Raw genomic sequence first — 22,101 nt, forward strand, 5'->3', positions numbered from 1 at the left:
TTATAAAGATGCTCATATCCTTTAATATAGCAATTGTATTTCTAGAAATGTTTCCTTCAGAAGCACAAGTGGGCGAAGCATGTACAAGGGCATTTTCCACACCATTCTTTGATTCAGCAACTAGTATTTACTGAATGCCAACTATGTCAGGCACTGGGCTAGACAATGCGGTTATAGGCATGAATAAGACAGACAAGGTCTCTGCCCTTATGGAACTGACTATATTTGTTATTGGTAAAAAAAAACAAGCAAAAAATAGAAGCTACCTAGTTGGGTTCTCTATCCATCAATAGGGAAATAGTTGAAGAAATGATGGTACAATTACTTGTTAGCATAACGAAAGCTATAAGGAAAATATATATATAATTTTAAAATATATATATATATATACACATGGAAAGATGCTCAAAATACATGGTTAAGTGTCAAAAACCAAGTTAAAAAATTCTCACTGTTGCTTTTAAGAAAAAGACAGATACATATATATGTGTATACATGTCAATTCTTCCTTGTTAACAACTAAGAGAAGAGATGTAGTCCCTTGTAGGAGGGAAATGTGGCGAGACTTGGGCGTAGGAAGGAATGGTGAGAGACAAAAACGTTCTGGCAGCATTTGAATCCCCGGCTCCCCTGGCGTCTGTCGTCATCTGCCCGCTTGCCCTTTCCGAGGCATGTTATATAAGTCAGTAGATCATCCTTTTGCCTAGGCTAACAAAGAGTTGAGTTTCACAGCTCGAGTGTTCATCAGTGGATGAATGGGTAAACACAACGTGGTATATACATACAATGGAATATTATTCAGCATTAAAAAGGAAGGAAGTTCTGACCCCTGCTGCAACATGAATGAAACTTGAGAACTTAATGCTAAATAAAGTCAGTCACAAAAGGACAAATACTGTATGATTCCACTTATACGAGGTACCTAGAGTGGTCAAGGTCATCGAGGTGGAAAGGAGAACGGCTTCAGGGAGGGGAGGCTGGGAAGTTGTTTGTTTAATGGGTACAGAATTTCAGTTTACAAAGGTGAAAAAAGTTCTGGAGATGCTTGACGGTGATGGTTTAACAACTATGTGAATGTACTTCATGCCAATGAACTAACGGTACACTTAAAACGGCTAAGATGGCATATTTTATAGTATGTATGTTTTACACACACAAAAAAGTTGGGCCTCACATCGCAACTGACTAATGCACATATATGAGTTAGGATAGGTTAAAACTAATATAACAATCAGACCTAAAATAATTAGCTGAGGGGCTTGCTTGTGGCTGAGTGGTTAAGTTCGCACACTCCACTTCGGCGGCCCAGGGTTTTGCGGGCTCGGATCCTGGGTGCGGCCCAGCACCACTCATCAAGCCATGCTGAGGCGGCATCCCACATGCCACAACTAGAAGGACCCACAACTAAAATATGCAACTATGTACTGGCGGGCTTTGGGGGGAAGAAGGAGAAAAAATTTAAAAAAAATAATTAGCTGAAATAAAATGGAAGTTTAGTTCTCTCTCCCTTAACAGAATAGGGTAGATGTTCCTAGTTAGTGGGAGGACGAAGAGAGGTAGCCTGTACTCTAAGTGGTTATTTAGTGACCCTGATTAATGGGGACTCTGCCATCTGTAACCCGTTTCTGCTCGGATGAATCCAGCTATCCTCATCACCACTCCAGCCCACAGAAGAGAAAAAGAGTATGGAGGAGATTCATGGAGGGTTATGAACCAGGTCCTCTGGTCCTCTGACGACTTCACACATCACTTCCACTTACATTCCATTGGAGATAACTGAGTCCTATGTCACCTCTAACTATAAGGAACATTGAGCATATGGCTGCTCAGATACTATAGAAGAAGTAGATAAAGAATTTTGATGGATAATTAACGGTCTCTAAAAGAAAAAAACCCCTAGGGGAATATGCCCCTAACTCTGATAGTGATTATCTCTGGAGGTAAGATTATAAGAGACCTTCACTTTTTACACTATATAATTTTGAAGTACTTGCATTTTTTACAACAAGCTTCTGTAACTTTTCTTTTTGGGGGGGGCTGAGATTAGCCCTGAACTAACTGCTACCGATCCTCCTCTTTTTGCTGAGGAAGACTGGCCCTGAGCTAACATCCGTGCCCATCTTCCTCTATTTTATATGTGGGACACCTACCATAGCATGGCTTTTGCCAAGCAGTGCCATGTCCACACCCGGCATCCGAATTGGCGAACCCTGGGCCACCGAAGCAGAACGTATGCACTTAACCGCTGAGCCACCAGGCAGGCCCCGCATCTGTTACTATTATAATCAGAAACTACAAAGTAAAACCAGAGGTGGGGGGAATAACAATAAAAGATTTGACTGCATAAAATCTTAATTGATAAAAACAGGAACGAATCTAAATTTCCACCACAGAAGACTGGGTAAATAAATGATGATATAACATGTAATAGATTATTAGAGAGCAGCAAAAATTACTGAACAATATCTACACAAAACAATGTAGTTGAATCTTTAATGAAAAAGTCATAAAAGACTGCTGTATTTACCATTTTTATTAATCATATATTCATGTGGGAGAAACCATATTATTTTTAATTTTTATTACGAAAATATCTTTTAAAAAGAAGGCAGATGGGCATAATGAATCCCCGTAGAACATTAGTCAGATTCAACAATGATTAATATTTTGCCGTATTTGTCTAATCTGTCTTTTTTTCTTGGTACAGTATTTTGAGGCAAATTCCACATGTCATTTATGTCTGCATACTTTATAGTAAGCACAAGTAAATTTATATTACATTTCCTTACATAGCAACAATGCCATGACCACACTAACAAAATTAACAATAATTCTTTAGAATTATTTCAATCCATAATCAAATGTCTCCAATTGTTTCAAAAAATGACTTTGAATAGCTGATTCATTTGAATCAGGATCCAAATGGTTTGCATGTTACTTTGGATTGTCACGCCTCTAGGACTCCTGGTCTCAGGCAGCTGCTCTCCCATTCTTTTTTTTTTCCCTGCTTTTGACTTGTTGCATAAACTGAGTCAGTTGTTTCTGTAGAATGTCCCACAGTCTGGATTTGTCTGTTGCTCCTCCATGATGACATGTAACTTATCCCTCTATCTCCTATATTTCCTGTGAATGAACGTGAGCTCTTGAGGCCTGGTTAAATTCAGATTCGACTTTTCTGAGTTTGGTGCATCACACTGCATCACATCTGGAGGCCTATCATGTCAGGTTGTCCTGTTTTTAGCAATTTGGAATTTAATCATTGTTTCCGGTGGCCTCAGCCCGATCTTTCTATGGTAAGGTTTCCTATCAGTGTTTCATCGAATGCTTTTATCCATTAATGACCGACCATTGACTGGATCAATTATTTCACTAAGGATTGCAAAACGCAGAGTTTCTAATTCTATCATTCCTTCCACATTTATTAGCTGGAATGCAAAATACTGAGTTTCTAATTTTATTATTCCTTCCAGATTTATTAATAGGAAATCTGCTGTAAAGAAGAACTTTTCCTCACCAACCTCGGATATTGGTTATCCTGAAATACAGTTCATACAGAAAAGGCAAGAGAGGGCAGAGGTCTTCGTCGATACTGTTCACTGACATGTTCCAAGTGCTGGAATATCGTCTGGACTACACAGGCCACTCAATAAATATTTTTGAATTGAATTGAAATCCATACATTGGAATACTATGTAACTCTTAAAAAAATAAATGTACACCTGTCTATACTGACATGGCATAATACTTATATTGTTGAGAGAAAAAAGCAGATTACAGAACAGTGAATACAGGATGAGTGCATTTTTATAAAATATGTATATTTTAAATGTATCAAAAATAGGATGGATTAATGGGTGAATATGTGATAAAACATACAATAAAATGTTAATTGTAGAATTTAGATGGTGGCTATATGGGTTTTTCCTGTTCAATTTATTCAGTTTTCATTTATTTTATTATGAAAATGTTCATCACAAAATGTTGGAACAATATGTGTGTAAAAATCTGTATTTCTGAAGAGTGGGTTTGGGGGTAAGGATGGAAATTTTCAGGTTATATACTTTCTATAAAGCAAAAATTGTAAATGAGCCTTTGACACAGTAATTTCACTTTTAGGAACCCATCCTAATGTAGTAATTCTAAACACTGAAAATAAGTAAATATACCAAAAAATTTTCATGCTGGAAATATTTTATAATAACGAAAATTTGGAAATATCCTGAATGTCTAATAACAGGAAAATGGTCACATTATGGTGTAGTAATTAGGTTCATTATAAATGATAAAGGCAATATAAAAATATCAAAAATGCTTATAGCACAACATTTTTTGTATCACAAATTGCGATACAAAATTTGATTGACATGATTACAATGATTTTTTAAAATGGTACACACAGACCACATAGTGTCACCGTATGACCCCATAATTCCACTCTTTGGCAGATATCCAAGAGGAATGAAAAGATATGTCCACACAAAAACGTGTATATGAATGTCCACATCAGCATTATTCAAAAGAGCCAAAAAGTGGAAACAACCAAAATTTCCATCAATTGATAAGTGGAGAAATAAAACGTGGTATATCCGCACAGTAGAATATTATTTGGCAAAAAAAGAAATACAATACTGATACATGCTACATGGATGAACCTTGAAAACATGCTAAGTAAAAGAAGTCAGACACAAAGACAATATTGTATGATTACATTTGTTTGAAATATCCAGAACAGGCAAATCCACAGAAACAGAAAGTAAATTAGTGGTTGTCTAGGGCTGGGGGGCTGGGAGGAAATAGGGAGTGACTACTAATGAGTATGGGGTTTTTTTGGAGGGGTGGATGATGAAAATGTTCTAAAATCAATCGTGGTGATGGTTGCACAACTCTGTGAACACTAAAAACCATTGAACTGTATGCTGGAAATGGGTGAATTCTATGGTATGTGAATTATATCAATAAAGCTGTTATAAACATTTTTTAAAATGGTACACATAGAAAATTGGAGGATCCCACAACTAGAAGGACCTGCAACTAAGATATACAACTATGTGGGGGGCGGGGGGCAAGGTTTGGGGAGATAAAGCAGAAACGAAAAAAATTGGAGGAAATAAATCAATGTATTTGAGGTAGTAAGGTTATGGGTGAGTAAAGTATATTCTACTTTCCTGGATTTTCCAGTTGTTCTGAGTATGTATTACTTTTATAAGGAGAAAAGAAACCTTTCTTAAGAGCACCAGATGCATGTTTCAGAGACTTAAATGCAAATAACCAGTATTACAACCATTCCTCTTACTTCCTGTAGGTTGTGGGTTTTATATTTAAACTTATAATATTTTTCTTAATGATATATTTTCACAATATATTATAGATATTATATTTATTTATTTGTCACAATAAGTATATACACTGTGGCTTGGTCAGGAGCGAGCCATGAATTCAGGCGGATGGGGCTGTGGCAAGGGCCATATAGACCCAGGTCCCCTGTTTGCCCAGGACCAGCCCCTCTCGACCAAGGTAGCCCCTCTACTTAAAAGAGCAAAGCCCCTTCCACTCTCCGCTCAGGGCTACCCCTACCAGAGTCTCTTCCTGGTCTTGTCTCTTTGATGGGGTCACATCCTCACCTGGGATCACAGGCCCCTCCCTTTGGTCGGGGGTTGAAGAGTGTCACAGGCCCACCGGCCAGGGACAGGGCCCCGCCTCCCTCGGCCTAGGTCATTTCCACACACAGGGGTCAGAGCCCCCCTCATTTGGGGTCGCAGCCCCCTCCCTCGGGGGAGGGGTCGCCGGCCACAGGCAGGGGCCACACTTGGACACGCCTTAAGTCACAGGCCTCTGACCTAAGACGCGCCCTCCCTCGGCGGGGACTCAGTTTCGCGCCCAGGAATCCCTGGTCCCTCCCCCGAGGCCGGCGGCCCCTCCTCCTGAGCCATGGTCCCCGCCGGGGGGGCCCCAGACCGTCCCGCGGCGTGCGGAGGGGCAGGGCCGCAGGTCTCGGCGTCCGCGCCGGACGCCGCCGCCACCTCGCAGCGCTCGCCGCCGTCCGGGTTCTCCTCGTGGCCGCGGGCCGCGAACTCCGGGGCGGGCAGGTCGCCGCTCCGCCAGCTCCGGGGGCGCAGGATGGCGGCCGGCGCGTTCCTGGAGGCCGGCCTGGCCCGGGTGCTCTTCTACCCGACGCTGCTGTACACCGTGTTTCTCGAGAAGATGCCGGGCCGCGCGCACCGCGACTGGTACCACCGCATCGACGCCACCGTGCTGCTGGGCGCGCTGCCGCTGCGGAGCATGACGCGCCGGGTGAGCGGGCCGGGCCTGGGAGCCGGGCGAGCGCCGGCCCGGCCCGGCGGCCCTTTCTGAGCCCCCTCTTTGCCTCGGCAGCTGGTCCAGGACGAGAACGTGCGCGGGGTGATCACCATGAACGAGGAGTATGAGACGAGGTTCCTGTGCAACTCCGCCAAGGTGAGGGGCCGGGGCTCGCCCCCGCCGCCCCGGGCTCGGCTGAACCGGAGGAGGTTGGGCGGGAGGGGGCGCAGCAGGTGACCGTGCCCTAGAGACAGGTGTCCGGGCTTGTGTGCTTCCTCAGGAGGGGGATCTGGTCCTCCAAGCTTAAATGGCTGCGGCTGGAGGTAGAAACTGATGTGAGAGGCGTTTAAAAGTAGAGTTGACAAAGTCTTGATGACTCCTTTGTGCACAAAGGTATTCTTAGTTTCGGTAACTTAAATCGGTAACCAAAATTGAAAGGCAGCTTTTCTATGGCTTGCTGATTTCATTCATTCAACACTTATTGAGCACTAAGTATGGATCAGGCACTGCTTGGGGCGTTCAAGATGAAGGCCCTATAAACTGTAAGAAAAGCTCCCCTCCCCCACTCCCCCTCCCCAGTAAATTTATCATAAAACGACCCGTTGAAAAACTGCATGGGGTTCATTTGGCTCTGATATGAGGGAATTTTTATTTATATGTTAGGGATATAGTGGAACTTATAAGCACTGTCATATAAAGTTCAGGCCTAAAACATAATTTTCATGAAATGTGAATGCTTGCTTGTGGAGCTCTCCACAATGGTTATTAGACATTGCCCTGTCTTCATATTGTCTGACATCTATTAACACTACACAGTTATCTTTCTTGTTTACTGTACTGATATAGCCTGATGAAGATGCTGTTATTTCAATCAGTAGATTTTTGGGAATCTTAAAAATATTTGCGACACATTTAAAAATTTAAAATACATTGATTCGTGATGGCACACATTTTTAAGGAGTGGATAACAGTTCTTTGGATGTCCCAAAGCACTTTGCCACAAGGCCTCAGGAAGTTACTAGGCAAAATGGTAAGTATTCCTTAGTGTGGTCAGCCCTGTGGAGTAAGAGGAGTCACAAAGCGCTTGGTCTCTGGGTGTGAGGCACTGACATTGGTCCCATGGGGCTATGTTATCCCACTAGCCTAGAGACAAGAAATCTCCAAGGCAGTGGTTCCACATTTTAATATGCCTAAGAATGATCTGGCAGTCTTGTTAAAAATAGCAGATTCCTAGGTACAAGCCCCACAGATTCTGACTCAGGAACTTTAGGGTGGAGCCTAGGAATCTCAGTATATTTAGTAAGCTCCCCTGGTGTTTCTGGTGCAATTGATACATAAGCCAGGTGCTGCAAAACTGCTGCTTTTTGTTAATTTCATGAGCAGTATAAAATATTGACCTTCATTGAGAGTCATAAAATCTCTGGTTCCAGCTAAAGAGATTAATAATAAGAGTAGCTGGAACCCATCTGAAGTCTTAAAGCAAAATGTTACCCATTCACCAGAGGCCTTTCTCTTCTTATTCTTTTCTTCTTCTTAAGTGATAGTATTGCACTAACAAAGGTAGGTGCGTTGTTTTAATTTTAAAAATGATAACTTTAGGGGCTGGCCCTGTGGCTGAGTGGTTAAGTTCGCGCACTACGCTGTGGCGGCCCAGGGATTCCCCAGTTTGGATCCTGAGTGCAGACCTAGCACTGCTCATTAAGCCATGCTGAGGCAGCGTCCCACATGCCACAACTAGAAGGACTTGTAACTAGGATATTCAACTATGTACTCGGGCTTTCGGGAGAACGAAAAAGACAAAAATAATAATAAAAAAAATAAAAACAGGGGGCCAGCCCCATGGCTGAGTGGTTTAGTTCATGCGCTCCGATGCAGGTGGCCCAGGGTTTCGTTGGTTTGAATCCTGGGCACGGACATGGCACCGCTCATTGAGCCACGCTGAGGCAGCGTCCCACATACCACAACTAGAAGGACCCACAACTAAGAATATATAACTATGTACCTGGGGGCTTTGGGGAGAAAAAGGAAAAAAAAAAACAGAAACAAAAAAAATAAAAGAATAACTTTGGGGCCTGCCCCGTGGCTGAGTGGTTAAGTTCGCACGCTTCCCTTCAGCGGTCCAGGGTTTCACTGGTTCGGATCCTGGGTGTGGACATGGCACCGCTCATCAAGCCATGCTGAGGTGGCATCCCACATGCCACAACTAGGACCCACAACTAAAAATATGCAACTATGTACCGGGGGGCTTTGGGGAGAAAAAGAAAAAATAAAATCTTTTTAAAAAAAAGGATAACTTTATTTTCTAACTCTCAAAAAAAAAAAGTGGTAAAAAAGAGGAGACCTGTGGATAGAGGAAAAGAAAGCTCTTGCAAAATATGGTAGCCCAAGCTTGCAGCTGGATCACTGCATAGGTCCCAAGATTATGCAAAAACAATTACACAACTTTTGTAGATGAATTTTAAAGATTTTATTTTTTATTTTTCCTTTTTCTCTCCAAAGCCCCCTGGTACACAGTTGTATATTTTTAGTTGTGGGTCCTTCTAGTTGTGGCATGTGGGACGCCACCTTAGCATGGCTTGATGAGCGGTGCCATGTCCGCACCCAGGATTCGAACCAGTGAAACCCTGGGCCGCCGAAGCAGAGCGCATGAACTTAACCACTCGGCCACGGGGCTGGCCCCAGATGAATTTTATACAACTAATATTTTGCAGCTAAAGATTCAAATACCAACGTGTACTTTAAGAACACTTACTTATTGGGGCTGGCCCCGTGGCCGAGTGGTTAAGTTCGCACGCTCCGCTGCAGGCGGCCCAGTGTTTCATTGGTTCGAATCCTGGGTGCGGACATGGCACTGCTCATCAGACCACGCTGAGGCAGCGTCCCACATGCCACAACTAGAAGGACCCACAACGAAATATACAACTATGTACCGGGGGGGCTTTGGGGAGAAAAATAAAATCTTTAAAAGAAAAAGAACACTTATGTTTTGTATTTTATTTTTTATTCTTTTGAGGAAGATTAGCCCTGAGCTAACATCTGCTGCCAATCCTCCTCTTTTTGCTGAGGAAGACTGGCACTGAGCTAACATCCATGCCCATCTTCCTCTACTTTCTATGTGTGACGCCTGCCACAGCGTGGCTTGATGAGCAGTGTGCAGGTCGGGACCGGGATCCCAAGCGGCGAACCCTGGGCCACTGAAGCGGAGAGTGCGAACTTAACTGCTGTGCCAGTGGGCCCGCGCCCAAGAACACTTTAAATCTCGGACATAATTCTACCTCGGCAGCACAGCTGTTTGGTGGAAGACCAACCATGTAGCTGAGCCATCTTAAAGACATTTCTTTTCTGTAAGAAGTTTCTTGTTCAGAAAACGGTAAACAGTCTATTCATGTTGTAGTAAAGCCTGAAGTGTCCTTGTTGCTTCGCTCCGTCTTGGGAGCCCATCTGCATACCACTTACATCAGGCTTTTCTCATTCTTTTTTTTATGTTGGTGGACCTGGTTCCAGGAGTGGAAGAAAGTAGGAGTTGAGCAGCTGCGGCTCAGCACAGTAGACATGACTGGAATCCCAACCTTGGTTAACCTCCGGAAAGGAGTCCAGTTTGCTCTCAAATACCAGTCGCTGGGCCAGTCCGTCTACGTGCATTGTAAGGCTGGGCGCTCCAGAAGTGCCACTATGGTGGCAGCATATCTGATTCAGGTAGGAAAGGTCTTTGGGTCCCATTCACAGCACATCTCCAGAACTTCGGCAGCTTGGTCTGCTGGCGGGCCTTGCTGGGAGGAGCCATGTCCCCAGTTTCAGGCTGCCGGGAGGTGGAAAGCGCTTGAGCTTTGCAGATAAGCTGACTTCTGGCTTTGCCGCTTGCCGGTTGTGTGGCCTTGGGCAAAAGTGGTTTCCTCTCTCTGCCATTCAGTTTCCTCAAACTAAATGTGTTATGAAGCTTGAATAAGAAAGTATGTCAGGCACTGACCTACAGGAGGCACTCAAAAAAATGGAGTTGCAAAGGATGTAAACACCAGCAAAAGGCTAGAAATACTTGTTATAAATTGCGTGTTAGGAAATCTAGTAAATAGTGCTGATCACTTACAGCTCTATACTACTCAGGTTTCTTCACGCATTTCAGGGTCAAGTTCTGGACACTGGCTTCTAGAAACAGAGGTTGCAATGGAATTTTGCCTATCAATTTGTCATGATGGGCAGATGGGATGCTTTTAAACATCTTTAGAAGCAAATACTCTCTAGTCTGTCATTCCCTGTTACACGCTCCAGCTGGACTAATTTTTGTTACCTGTCTGGCCCCTTCAGAGCATTTCCTAAGTCATGTGGATAGTTTAAGGAAAAAGGAAATGGACATAACCAGCCTGGCCTTGTTTGTGTTACCCGGACTGGTGGATATATGATTTAACAATACTAAAGCTTTGGTTATTAGGGCTCTGTTTGCTGGAAACAGGGTCTCAGGAAGATATTTTTGGCTGAGTGAGAATTGAACCAGCAGGCTAGAAATCTCCATTTTCTTGGTTCTTTTGAGTATGAAACCAATAACTATCCTTAGGACACGAAGATAACCCTCCTGTTTTTCTAGCCATGGTGACAAGTTGTATAAAAACATCCACTGTATACTCTTTCAGGAAATTCTTGTAACCAACACTTCCTCTCAGGGCATCTAGTAGGCCCAGGCAGGCTTGAATTTAGGACCTCAGCTTCATGTGTTCAGCCTTCTTTGCCCAGGGTTTGACAAAGCAAGAATTAGATACAGACTGACTTGTCCCCGGGCCTGTTGCCTGATACTGTGGAACTGGCTGGCTGAGGGGTTAAAGTGCTCCCCCATTTATCATATATGGGGCATGGCTTCTAAATCCCCCCAGATGGAGTTTTTTAAGAAATGAAATTCTGGGAGCCCTTTAGCACCTGTTGTTAGGTCAAGGACCCCTCCATACCTGCTCCTTTCTTTCTCTGCTCATCTCCCAACCCTGGACTTCAGGTGCACAAGTGGAGTCCAGAGGAGGCTGTAAGAGCCATCACCAAGATCCGGTCACACATCTACATCAGACCTGGGCAGTTTGAAGTTCTCAAAGAGTTCCACAAGGAGATCACTGAAGGGGCAGCAAAGGATGCGGCTCATCACACCTCACAGACATGAAGTACGTGGAGATGTGGATTCGAAGGAACTCAGGACAACCCTGCTTGCTACAGAATGAACAGGTTTCACAGGATCAAGGGGACTTAAGCCCCGACTTGACATAACAGAAATGTGCTAAGTAATGGATCATTTGCTCCCTTTGTCTTGTTTCATTTTCCTGAAATAACACTGTTGTATGGCTAGAAAGATTTAGTGTGACTTCTGTTCATGGAGTATGGGGATATGGGACAGGGATGAGGGTATTTTTGTGAATAGGGTCAAAGAAACTACCGTGCACTTAACATCATGCCTGATGATATTTAGCACCATAACTCAGAGACATTTAACACTACGAAAAGAGGGGAGAAATACTCAGCTCTTGTTTTTTGCCATTAGCAGAAGCCCAATTCACTGGCCCCATGAGGCTCTCCTCACTTTTGGAGCAGTGATCCTGTGTGTAGAAAAGGAAGTATGAGATTCAATCAGTATTGTGACTGACTCAGAAACAGGTGGCTATGTAATTAGTTTCCCTTAGGAAGTCACCCCTTTAGAATTCAAAACAGACACACATATCCCTTCAAAAACTTTTATTTGTATGAACAGTTCCTAGCTCTTGACTTAGCTTAGAGCTGTTAAAAGAGTAGGGAGCTTATATATTTGAGTTTGAAAAAAGTTTCTGCTATTAATCAGAAATAATCCTTTCTGCTTCTTTCTGGCTTACCCCTTGGAGTAAGCCAAAAATAAAACCAAAGTATACATTTCCTGACAGATAGATGAGAAAACAATAGACGGAACGTCCTGAATTCTAGAGCTGACTCTTGCTGGTGAAGGACACCTTCAGCTTAGTCGATTCTCCCAACTAAATCCTGAAGGAAAACTAACACCTAATTCTTTGTGGAAAAATTACCAACTAGCCACTTTGCAGGCTATAGAAAAAAAGGAAGACTGGGCATCTTTTCTTCGGTCCTGGGATCAGGGGTGCTTCTACTTAACAGTGATCAGGTAAGGAGGGGAGACTGTGCCTAAGATCTGAGAAGAGGCTTGCTCTAAGCAATCTGTAGTGGGGCACAGGATTACCAGGGGAGAGCAGGGAACAGGCTGGCCTACTCTCCATTCAAGCAGCCAGCTGAGTCTAAAAAGCCCCAAACGGAACACCCTATGGGTTCAGGGGAAGTTGAGGTGCTGCCTTGCTAACATGTGCCAAGAAATAACATAGTATTCTGAGTTGGGACCTTGGGGACTTCAAGTTTGGATGGGTAGGTGCTGGAAAAGGGGAGGACAAAAGTCAGCTGCTCGTCCCTCTCACAGTCTTAGGCCAACACAAACTGCAAATTGGTAAGCAGCACCTTAATGCCTCTGGTGACAGTTACAGCTGAAGTGGCAGGGTCAAGCTTGTAGGTGTTGGCATCCCCCTTTTTATATCGGTCCCGGAAAACATAGATGCTCCCGTTACAGCTGGCGATCTTCCAGAGGGATGGGGCAGAGCTCCAAGCCTCAGGAAGGCAAAGCCGGGTAAAGCTGTCTAGCAGGGGATTGTAGCACACCAGGGAGTCCCCTTCAGCCACGATGAACACCAGATCCTTGTGCACAGCTGCGTGCATGCGGCCTGCGAAGGGCAGCACGTAGGGCTTCACGTGGCACTTGTCTGTCTCTGTGTCAAAGCACTGGATGAGTCGGGAAGGTTTGGTAAAGAAGTCCAGGTCATTCTCCTCCCCCCCTAGTAAATAGATGATCCCGTTGAGGTTGGCACCAGCGGCCCCTGACACAGCCACCTCTAGCTGGGTTGTCTCTGTCCAAACGTTATCACCTACCCGGTAATAGATAACTGCATTGGAGAGGGTATCCTGCAGTGTCTTGCCACCCAGTGAATATATGGCATCTTTCCCGGGCACAGACACGAGGGTGTGCTGGAGCCGGTCCCGGGGCAAAGGTGCACACCACTCCCAGTCCACGGTGGCATTGTTGCACTTCCACATACGCCGTGGGATGGACCCTCCCACCACATACAAGTCTCCACCATGCTTGCAGGCTGCAGTGATCTGGTGGCACAAGCTGTTTTGGCCACTTACACTGATGGAGTCATCTTCCGCACAGTGCAAGGACACAGCCAACGAGTGGGTACGAGATGACTCTTTCCCGATCAGGTAAATGTGCACATTCTCCCCAATTTCCTATTGGCAAAATTAAAATTATAAATGATATCTATCAGTTCTAGGCTAAGGCTCAGCTGAGACACATATCCTTGAAGTCCTAGACCACACACTTGTATCTTGCTCTAACTTACTCCCCTTAGTTACTGTGTGTCATCCTGACTCTCCTCCAGTCACTTTTGTTCAGGCATTTTATGCTGGGGCAGAAAATCTGCTGGACTCATCCTTCCAGCTTTTTTAGAACTATCATGAGCTGGTGCTTCAGACAAACAGTGCTTAGGATTGTTACTGCAGGACAAAAGCAGTTCTCCCAAGGAGCTTTGCCGCTCCGAGGCTGGTGGCTTCTGGGCTCACGCACACATCCTCCTCCCCAGCTCTTAGCAACTTCAAGCCAGAGACGACTTATTCACCAGCCATCAAACAGGCCAGGCCAACTGACGGCTGGAATGCATGGATATCATAGCGTCCCAACCCTAGAGAAACCTGCCTTACCTTCAAGCTAGTCCTGAGGGACTCTGAGAAAGTCTCTCTTTCCTCTTTATTAAAATTGATCCAGGCTTCTATTGCCTCTGTTGGGTTTTGGGAACATGGAACTCCATCTGTAAGAGCCAGAGGAAAGGCATGTTCAATGGCAATCCGACACTTTGAAAGGGAAATTTAGAGCCAGGGGCTTTAAAGATGTGAACCGCTTTGTTAGACTACCACCATGTATGTATGTGTATGAGAAATTAACCTAAAATGGCCTTCTTTCTTTTAATCCAAATGGATGCCTTGATATGCTCCCATCTGCTATGGAAGCAATCTACTAGGCTGCAGACCTCACACCTGAAATATGGTTATACCTCATTTGCAGGGTCAGGATTGTTGCCTAAAGTTGGCGCATCACTTAAATAAAAGTTTTTTAGCTATCCTGACTCATCGTCAACTGACTTAGGTTACTAGTCCCATGGGTACATGTAAAGTGCAGGACCGAGAATACTTATGCACAGGAGATGAGAGTATAAATACTAATAGCTCCTCACTACCTTTTGTGTCAAGTGCTGCTGCTTTTGTTTTCCTGGCTTCTTCCTCTGTCTCTGAGAGCAGCTACACTAAATCTCCACTCAATCTCTCTCAGAAGGTATCTAAATTCCTACCAGGAATAATGGAAACTAACACCGGGAAGCCTGAGGGTTCCTTTCTCCTGAACCAGAACATTCACTGAACATCATACCCAAGTAGCTGAGTGTGAGGTGTCCCTCCGTCAACTTACCCGAGATGATATCAGTGAGTAGACGGTGGGGCAAGTGGAGAAATTCTTCTGTGCTCTGCAGCTGTGCCAGGTGGGCCTTGGCACAGTGCTTGGCAGCAGTGTAGAGCTCAGGATCACTGTGCCGATCTGCCAGCCACATCACCTGAAGGCAGTTCCCCACCTGCACTGTGCGGGCCAAAAACCGAGAACATTCCTCAAAGAGAGATGTCAGCTGATACATGTCTGACACCTCATAGATTTCCTGCAGCTCATCAGCTCGAAGTTTCACAGTCCCATGGTAGATATAATCAACCAGAAGCTGGAAAACAGACTCGCTAACATCCTGCAGCACAATCACCCGATTGTGGGCCTCCTTCAGGTTGGAAGTGAACATGGACCGGAAGAAGCAGCTCTGAGCTGAGAGGACCAGCCGGTGGAGTTGAAACTCCCGGCCTTCCACTGAGATGGTGACATCAGCAAAGAGCTCTTCCTCCAGGCACAGTTTCATGATCCCCTGAGCCACACGCCCTGAGTGTGACCGATCTTTGAAAGTGTAGTTCACAAAGTAGTTCTCATCCATAGATGCTCCAGGCTCCTCTGGTGATTCCATGGTGGCCAGCTTCTCTCTCTGCCAGCTGTCTGCAAAGCAACACCACCCTGCGTAACTTGGGGAATCCACAGCCACAGTCAATGAATCCAACTGTCCAATTCAGGGAGGGAGAAGGGAAAGGTGAGAGCAAAGTGGGTCCAGATTGGCCCTAGTCCTGGCTCTGCCAAGAACATCTCTGATACTCCTCTTTGAACGGGTTCATTCTCCTGCAGTGGCACCCCAGCCCTAATAAAATCAATAAAATTTCCTACTGTGGACGTTTCCCCGAGAAAACATGGAATATTCCTTTCCATGATGTAACAAAAGGTTGGTATTTAGGTCAACACATGAAAGCAAGGCGCTGGAGGAAGCCTGTGACCTTAAAAGCCTGCCAAATAAGACTTACTAACCAAACAACTACTGGGCATAAAACTAGTGAGGCTCGGGGCAGCAGAATCAGACAAAAACGCTCCCCATGTCCTGTATCCAGCCCCCCGCCCCTCCTCCCTGCCCCACGGAGTCCAGACTTTCCAGTATGAGGCTTGGCTTGGGACACGGGTCAGACCACATTTGCTCTTTTCTGAGCTTCTCCCCCGCTCGCCCTAATCACTCCCCAAGGCTCCGTCCCAGAACTCGACACAAACCAGCCGCCTCCAGCCCGGGGGACGAGGAGGGCCATTGCCCTGTGCAGTGTCTCCGCCCCACCAAGAGTCGCCTGGGAAACGGTCGCCAGGGAAATCGTTCTTCTCGCCCCCCCACCCCCCTGCCCGCCGGCCCTCGTCAAAAGCTCAGCTCAAGGAGCGGGGGAGGGGTGTGGAATGTGTAACCCAAAACCCTCGCCCCTTCCCCTCCTCTCACCCGTTCAGGATCCTCGCCTTCTCTCCAGCCTTTGCCACACCAAGCTAGGGCCACGCTCACCTCACGGTTTCCCCACCTGTCTGCTTCGCTTTCTCACCTGCGTTCTCTCCTTTCATTCCGAAGCCAGGAACCCGGAACCTCTGCTTCCGGCCCCGCGTCTGCCCGGAAGAAGATCGGATGCACCCTTCCGCTTCCGGTCCGTGCCCTTGGGGCTCCGTGTCCTGTGGGTCTTGCCTCGGCTGCCTGGTCTGCGTCCGGAGAACATGGCGGCGGCGGCGGCTAGGGGCTGGTGGCGGGGGCTCGTGGGGACCGTGGCGCTGGCCAGGGGTGAGCAGGGGGCAGCCGGCTGAGGCCTGGGGCAGCAGCAGCGGTGCGCCCAGCGCAGGGAGCCCCTGAGGCCTCACCCTGTGCTCCTGTGCCTTTTGTCTCCCCGTGCAGCGGCCAGGCGACCCTCGGTGCTGTTGCTGCCAGTGAGGACGGAAAGCGCTGCAGCTGACACGCGCCGTGAGTATGTGCGGGCCGGGCCCTTGTCGGGATTCCAGGCGGGGGATGCTTTGCTCCCTTCCTCCGATGTTTGTTCTTGCTCTGGGATGCCCTTCCCTGCGTCCTCCTGGCAAATCTCTGCCTGCCCTTGGAGACCTGACTGCGGTGATCCTCACTCTGCAGGCAGGATCGGGCCTTCCCTATGCCCTAAGTCTTTCTGTTACGTCCCTGCTTGACCCATGTCCATTTCCAAGTTCCCTTTTTCTTTGATTAAACGGTCCGCTCTTTGAAAGCAGTAAACATAACCTTTGGGCTTCAGAGCGCTGTTAGAATAGTAGCTCACGTTAATTGAGTGATTATTGTGTGCCAGGCAACTTGCTGAGCGTTTTAGTGAAGGATCTTATGTAGTCCTCCCAACAATCTTATGAGGTAGATAGCGTTATGCTCTTTGTCGATCTTAAAATAAAACAGCCAGTTCTTCTGCCAGCAAGGTTTATTTGGGAATGGCAGAGGAATTGCAATTCGGAATAGCCAGACCCTGGCTGAACCATAGGCAAGTCAAGTTGGGCAAACCAAAGGAGAGGAGCTGTATAGAGAAAAAGAAGGAAATGGGGAGGGGCTGCTTTGAAGGAAAGTCCATTGGAGGAAAGCTGAGAGTGCAGGGTGGTGACGGTTTCTCATTCACCGAGCTTGTTGCTGGGCCAGGAGAAAGTCTGCCTTCTGCGAGAATAGCAAAGTAAGCTTCTTGTCAGAGATGCCAGGTGCCCCTCTTCCTGTTTGGGGTCTGCAGACAGCAAGGAGCGGTGGTTCATAAACGTTCCCTTACAGGGCTTGCTGAGTCCATTTTAAGTTGTTTCCTTTATTAATTTTCACATCTTCATACTAAAAATCAGGAAACAGTCCAGAGAAGTAGCTTGCCCAGGGTCACAGCACCAGTGAGTGACAGAGCAGGCCTGCCTGCTGTCAGAGGCAGGGAACACTTAACTGTTGGTCTGCAGTCTATGAGGTGTGGGTGCCTAGTGATTTAGGGTCGCATGAATGAGTGTATGGAGATATGTTACAGTCAACATGAGCTGACTGGGAGTCAGGAGACCTGGCATTTCCCCCCTTTCTGGGCCTTAGTTCCCTCAACTATGCAAAAAAAAAAAAACCCCAAAAAACCGGTTTCAACCACATAATCTGTGGGGGCTCTCATAGCTTGAGAAGCTGCTATGAGCCAGGTGCTAAGGAGATACAGAGAAGCAGACGTTCAAGAGCTCCTAGTTCAAGAGCTCAGACCCTTCAAGAGCTCCTAGTCTGGTAGAGAGCTGAGACATGCGGCTTTAGCAGAAATACAGGCATCGTGAAGCAAGAACCATGGACTAGTTTTGAGAAGAGGCAAATGGCTCAGCTGCAGTAATGAGAAGAGTCTTTTGGATTGTGTGGGTGGTATTTTCCCTACGTTTGCCTCACTTCCTATTCCCTGGAAGAGGAATCCTCCACCCCCACCTTTCTCAAGGTTCTGCAGGGATCCGTGCTGGGAGACGGCACCCTTTATAAGCTCGAGAGACTAGATGCTGGGCTGGATGCTGTCTTCTCCACTCCTTCGTTAAATATGCCTTCTCCTTCCAGCCACTGTCAGACCGCGGAATGACGTGGCCCACAAGCAGCTCTCGGCTTTTGGAGAGTATGTGGCTGAAATCCTGCCCAAGTATGTCCAACAAGTTCAGGTAAGATTCACTGCTGCTGTCTGGTCTGGGTCCAGAAAGAACCGTGTTCTCAGGGCTTGTGGGAGTGGGCAGCCTGGCGTCAAAGAAACCACAGACCCCTCCATCCCCACTTGGGCTTCTTTCTCTGCCTTAAACCAGGAGAATCCAGCTGAAGTTAGCTGCTCCCTCGGTGGCTCTTTATTCTCTCTCCCCTCCCATTCCACCTCTGCAGGTGTCCTGCTTCAATGAGCTAGAGATCTGTATCCATCCCGACGGGGTCATCCCAGTGCTGACTTTCCTCAGGGATCACAGCAATGCACAGTTCAAATCCCTGGCTGACTTGACGGCAGTGGACATCCCCACCCGGCAGAACCGTTTTGAGGTCAGTCAGGAGATTTGAGAAGGTTTGGGGAGTAAAGGACAGGGGACAGAACAGTCTTGGAGTGACAGCTCCCAATGAGAACCATAGCTTCCTTCGTTTCAATTCGGGTCAAATAATACAACACGGCAGTTAAACCAGGGCCTTAGAATCAGGCAGACCTCGCATTAGAATCCTGGCCCTGCCACTAACAGGCTGTGTGACTTCAAACATTTTATTTAATTTTTCTGAGTTTTAGCTTTCTTACCTGCAAAGTAAGTATGTAATTGTCCCTACCTCATAGGGTGGTTGTGAGGAGTAAATGAGATAGTACAGGTAGACTGCTAGCACACAATACGTTTAGGTATTGATATTTACTGATCGCATACTGTTTGCCAGATCCTGGGATTGAGAGAGAAGTAATATCCAATATCTGCCCTCCAGAAGCCTCCCACACTAGTAAGGGAGAAGGACACATGAACAGCTTACTGGGGAATATAATACTGGGGATGTTAGAGAGATGCTGACAGAGCACAGGAGGGGCACTTAGCCCAGGCTGGGAGGCTTTGAAGGAAGAGAGAATGTTTGTGCTGAATCTTAATGGAAGACCAGGAGACCAGGAATTAGCCCCCTGAGGATTGGGGCTGGGGGAGGTGAGGGTCAGGAGACATCCCAGACAAAGGGAGTAGGCTGAACAAAGACAAGCATGTGACATGCTGAGCTGCAGCGTGGCTTAGGCCTTTGTAAGTAGTTGTTAAGTATAGGAGGATCTTGCAGTTTTGAGCTTTGGGACAGAAGGCAGGTTCACAGGGTGGAACCCTAACTCACCCTGTATCCTCATCATTGATGCTCCCCCTCAGGGACTCCCACCCCAGACCCCTCAGCCTGTGGCCATCTTGGTCCTCCAGCTCCCTCGCTTCTCCCTAGATTGTTTACAACCTGCTCTCTCTGCGCTTCAACTGCCGGATCCGTGTGAAGACCTACACAGATGAGCTGACGCCCATCGAGTCCGCTGTCTCTGTGCACAAGGCCGCCAACTGGTATGAGAGGGAGGTGAGTTACGGGACGTGTGGACCGTGCCTCTGGGCCAGAGTCGTGGAGGTGACTAAAACCCCTGGATGCAGTGCAGCCCCTCAACCCAGTGTCGGCCATCATGGACTGGTCGCCTGAGGACCTCTTTTTTCCAGATCTGGGACATGTTTGGAGTTTTCTTTGCTAACCACCCTGACCTAAGAAGGATCCTGACAGACTATGGCTTCGAGGGACACCCTTTCCGGAAAGACTTCCCCCTGTCTGGCTACGTTGAGGTAGGAGCCTTGGAACTGGGGTGGCAGCCTCGGCGGGGGGGTGGGGGGACTGGGAGGGAACTTAGGGGACCCTGGGCATGGCAGGAAATATGGTCTGTGGATTGTGGTGGTTTAGGAGCATTGACTCTGGATTCAAATCTCAGCTCCACTTTTGTAATCTAGGGCAAGTTACTTAATTTCTCCAGGACACAGTTTTCTCATCTGCAAAATGAGAACAATAATAGTACTTAACTAATAGATTTGTGCTGAGCTAAATGATGTATGTGTAAAGGCTGGTGTACTGTAAATGCCCAGTTGACGTTAAGCATTATTGTAGTGGTCATTTTAATGACCAAGGTAGCCTTGAGGACACACTTAGCATCTCCCCAAGATCTGAAAGTGGAGTATCATTTTATCCTGCCGTGGCTCTCTGAGAAGGCAGCTGACAGGGAAGACACTAAATGTTGAGCCCTTGAGAAAGGCGCGAGGCAGAACCAGTGACATGACTAGGGGACCTTGTAAAGAATCTCAGGGCTTTCCTTTACTGCCCACGTGCTGCAAGTTGGTTGTTAGCAGGAAGATGGTCTATTGTATACATAAACACGTGACTTTGTAGCAAAGTAACTTTTCGGGAATGTTGAGATAGTGGCCATCCAGCCCTTCTCTTCAGTGCCCAAGTGCTCCTGTTTTCTTAGTGTTGAGCATGGTCCTGTTGCTACCACCTGTTTGTCCTTACCTTATCCAGCTGACCCTCCAATAACAAGAAAAGCCATGCCAAATTCACTGCCTTGCATCTTGACAGTGATAATGCCAAGGCCACAGGGCCTGAACTTGAGTGCTTGCCAGTTTAGATTTACTCTTTTCAGCCACTGACTTGCTTACCAAGTCCTGGGCAGATGCTTACCACGACCTTATAAGAGCATGGGGATGAGTGAGCAAAGTCAGTTCTGCTAGAAAAGGGGCTCAAAGCTCATGATGTGGGGATGGTGGGCAGGGCAGCTTGACTGGTGGTAGCAGGGCATGAGGTGGAGGCCAGTTTGGACTGTGGTTGGGAGTGACTTGATGGGTCACACAGATGTGGATGGAGACTTATTGACAGGCTGGGACAGGAGTCAAGAAGTTACCCAGGGCTGTGGGAAAGTGGACTCCTTAGTGGCCCTAATAGGGCCTTCCTCAGTGCTGAAGTGTGCCTTTTCTTCTGCAGCTACGCTACGACGATGAGGTGAAGCGGGTGGTGGCTGAGCCGGTGGAGCTGGCCCAAGAGTTCCGCAAGTTTGACCTGAACAGCCCGTGGGAGGCTTTCCCTGCCTATCGCCAGCCCCCCGAGAGTCTCAAACTTGAAGCTGGAGACAAGAAACCTGAAACCAAGTAGCTCCAGGGAAGGCATGTGGATCCTAGAAATGTAGCGCCTTATCTATAATTGAGTGTCCATGTAAATAAAATCCTACTTAGACTCACCACTTCCTGTGTGCATATCATGGGCAGACGTGAAGCTGACTCAGGAGAGAGATGCAAGTAGGGGTTTTCCCTGCTCCCTTAGACAGACTACCAACCAGGAGTCTCTTTTCATGGGACTAAACAGTGCAGTTGCAGACTTGGTGACCTGCAGACCTGGATGTACTTCTAAGAGGGATTCTGGAGCTGAAATTGAAAGTTCTTATGGTCCATAGTGCTCAGGATGGGTGTGGCATGGTCTCTCCTGAGATCTGGAGGTGCCTCAACTGCTAGAGAAAGCCCTTCATCACAGCAGACTGTCTCGTGGCAGCTGACAGATCCAGGGGCCTGGGTGGAACCAGGGAAACACCCACCCACCCTCATCCCTCCAAACATGCACAGGGTTCCATGAGCCAACAGAAAGAGCCATAGCTCTTTTTTGTGTGTGTGTGTGTGGTGAGGAAGACTTGCCGAGTTAAGATCTGTACCAATCTTGCTCTATTTTACCTGTGGGTCGCCACCACAGCATAGCTGATGAGTGGTATAGGTCTGCACCCAGGATCTGAACCCGCAAACCTTGGGCCAGCAAGGCAGAGCGTGCCAAACTTAAC

General features: G+C 46.9%; 3 protein-coding genes across 9 annotated transcripts; 2 read left to right on the top strand and 1 right to left on the bottom strand.

Annotated features, from left to right (window-relative positions):
- Positions 1-4,185: 4,185 nt before the first annotated feature.
- On the top strand, positions 4,186-11,620 carry PTPMT1 (protein tyrosine phosphatase mitochondrial 1). Its single transcript, XM_070565159.1, has 4 exons — positions 4,186-6,291; positions 6,373-6,453; positions 9,802-9,993; positions 11,276-11,620. The coding sequence occupies exons 1-4, from the start codon at positions 5,929-5,931 to the stop codon at positions 11,432-11,434; spliced, it is 795 nt and encodes a 264-aa protein (XP_070421260.1). The 5' UTR covers positions 4,186-5,928; the 3' UTR covers positions 11,435-11,620.
- Positions 11,621-11,985: 365 nt separating this feature from the next.
- Positions 11,986-16,468, bottom strand: KBTBD4 (kelch repeat and BTB domain containing 4). Of its 7 annotated transcripts, none has more exons than XM_008535523.2 (4): positions 16,339-16,468; positions 14,816-15,433; positions 14,056-14,162; positions 11,986-13,584 (listed from the first exon to the last, which is right to left on the bottom strand). In XM_008535523.2, the coding sequence occupies exons 1-4, from the start codon at positions 16,355-16,357 to the stop codon at positions 12,724-12,726; spliced, it is 1,605 nt and encodes a 534-aa protein (XP_008533745.1). In that variant the 5' UTR covers positions 16,358-16,468; the 3' UTR covers positions 11,986-12,723. The 7 variants fall into 7 exon arrangements, with proteins under 7 accessions (XP_008533745.1, XP_008533742.1, XP_008533743.1 ...); XM_008535520.2 differs by having other exon boundaries at positions 14,816-15,494; positions 16,339-16,457; XM_008535521.2 differs by having other exon boundaries at positions 16,242-16,401.
- Positions 16,038-21,516, top strand: NDUFS3 (NADH:ubiquinone oxidoreductase core subunit S3). Its single transcript, XM_070565160.1, has 7 exons — positions 16,038-16,568; positions 16,680-16,745; positions 18,336-18,433; positions 18,645-18,794; positions 19,698-19,823; positions 19,958-20,077; positions 21,261-21,516. Exons 1-7 carry the CDS (start codon positions 16,202-16,204, stop codon positions 21,426-21,428), a joined length of 1,095 nt encoding a protein of 364 aa, XP_070421261.1. The 5' UTR covers positions 16,038-16,201; the 3' UTR covers positions 21,429-21,516.
- Positions 21,517-22,101: the final 585 nt, after the last annotated feature.

The sequence above is a fragment of the Equus przewalskii genome, chromosome 11 (genome assembly GCF_037783145.1).
Source record: "Equus przewalskii isolate Varuska chromosome 11, EquPr2, whole genome shotgun sequence".
In the NCBI taxonomy this organism is placed as follows: Eukaryota; Metazoa; Chordata; class Mammalia; order Perissodactyla; family Equidae; genus Equus; species Equus przewalskii.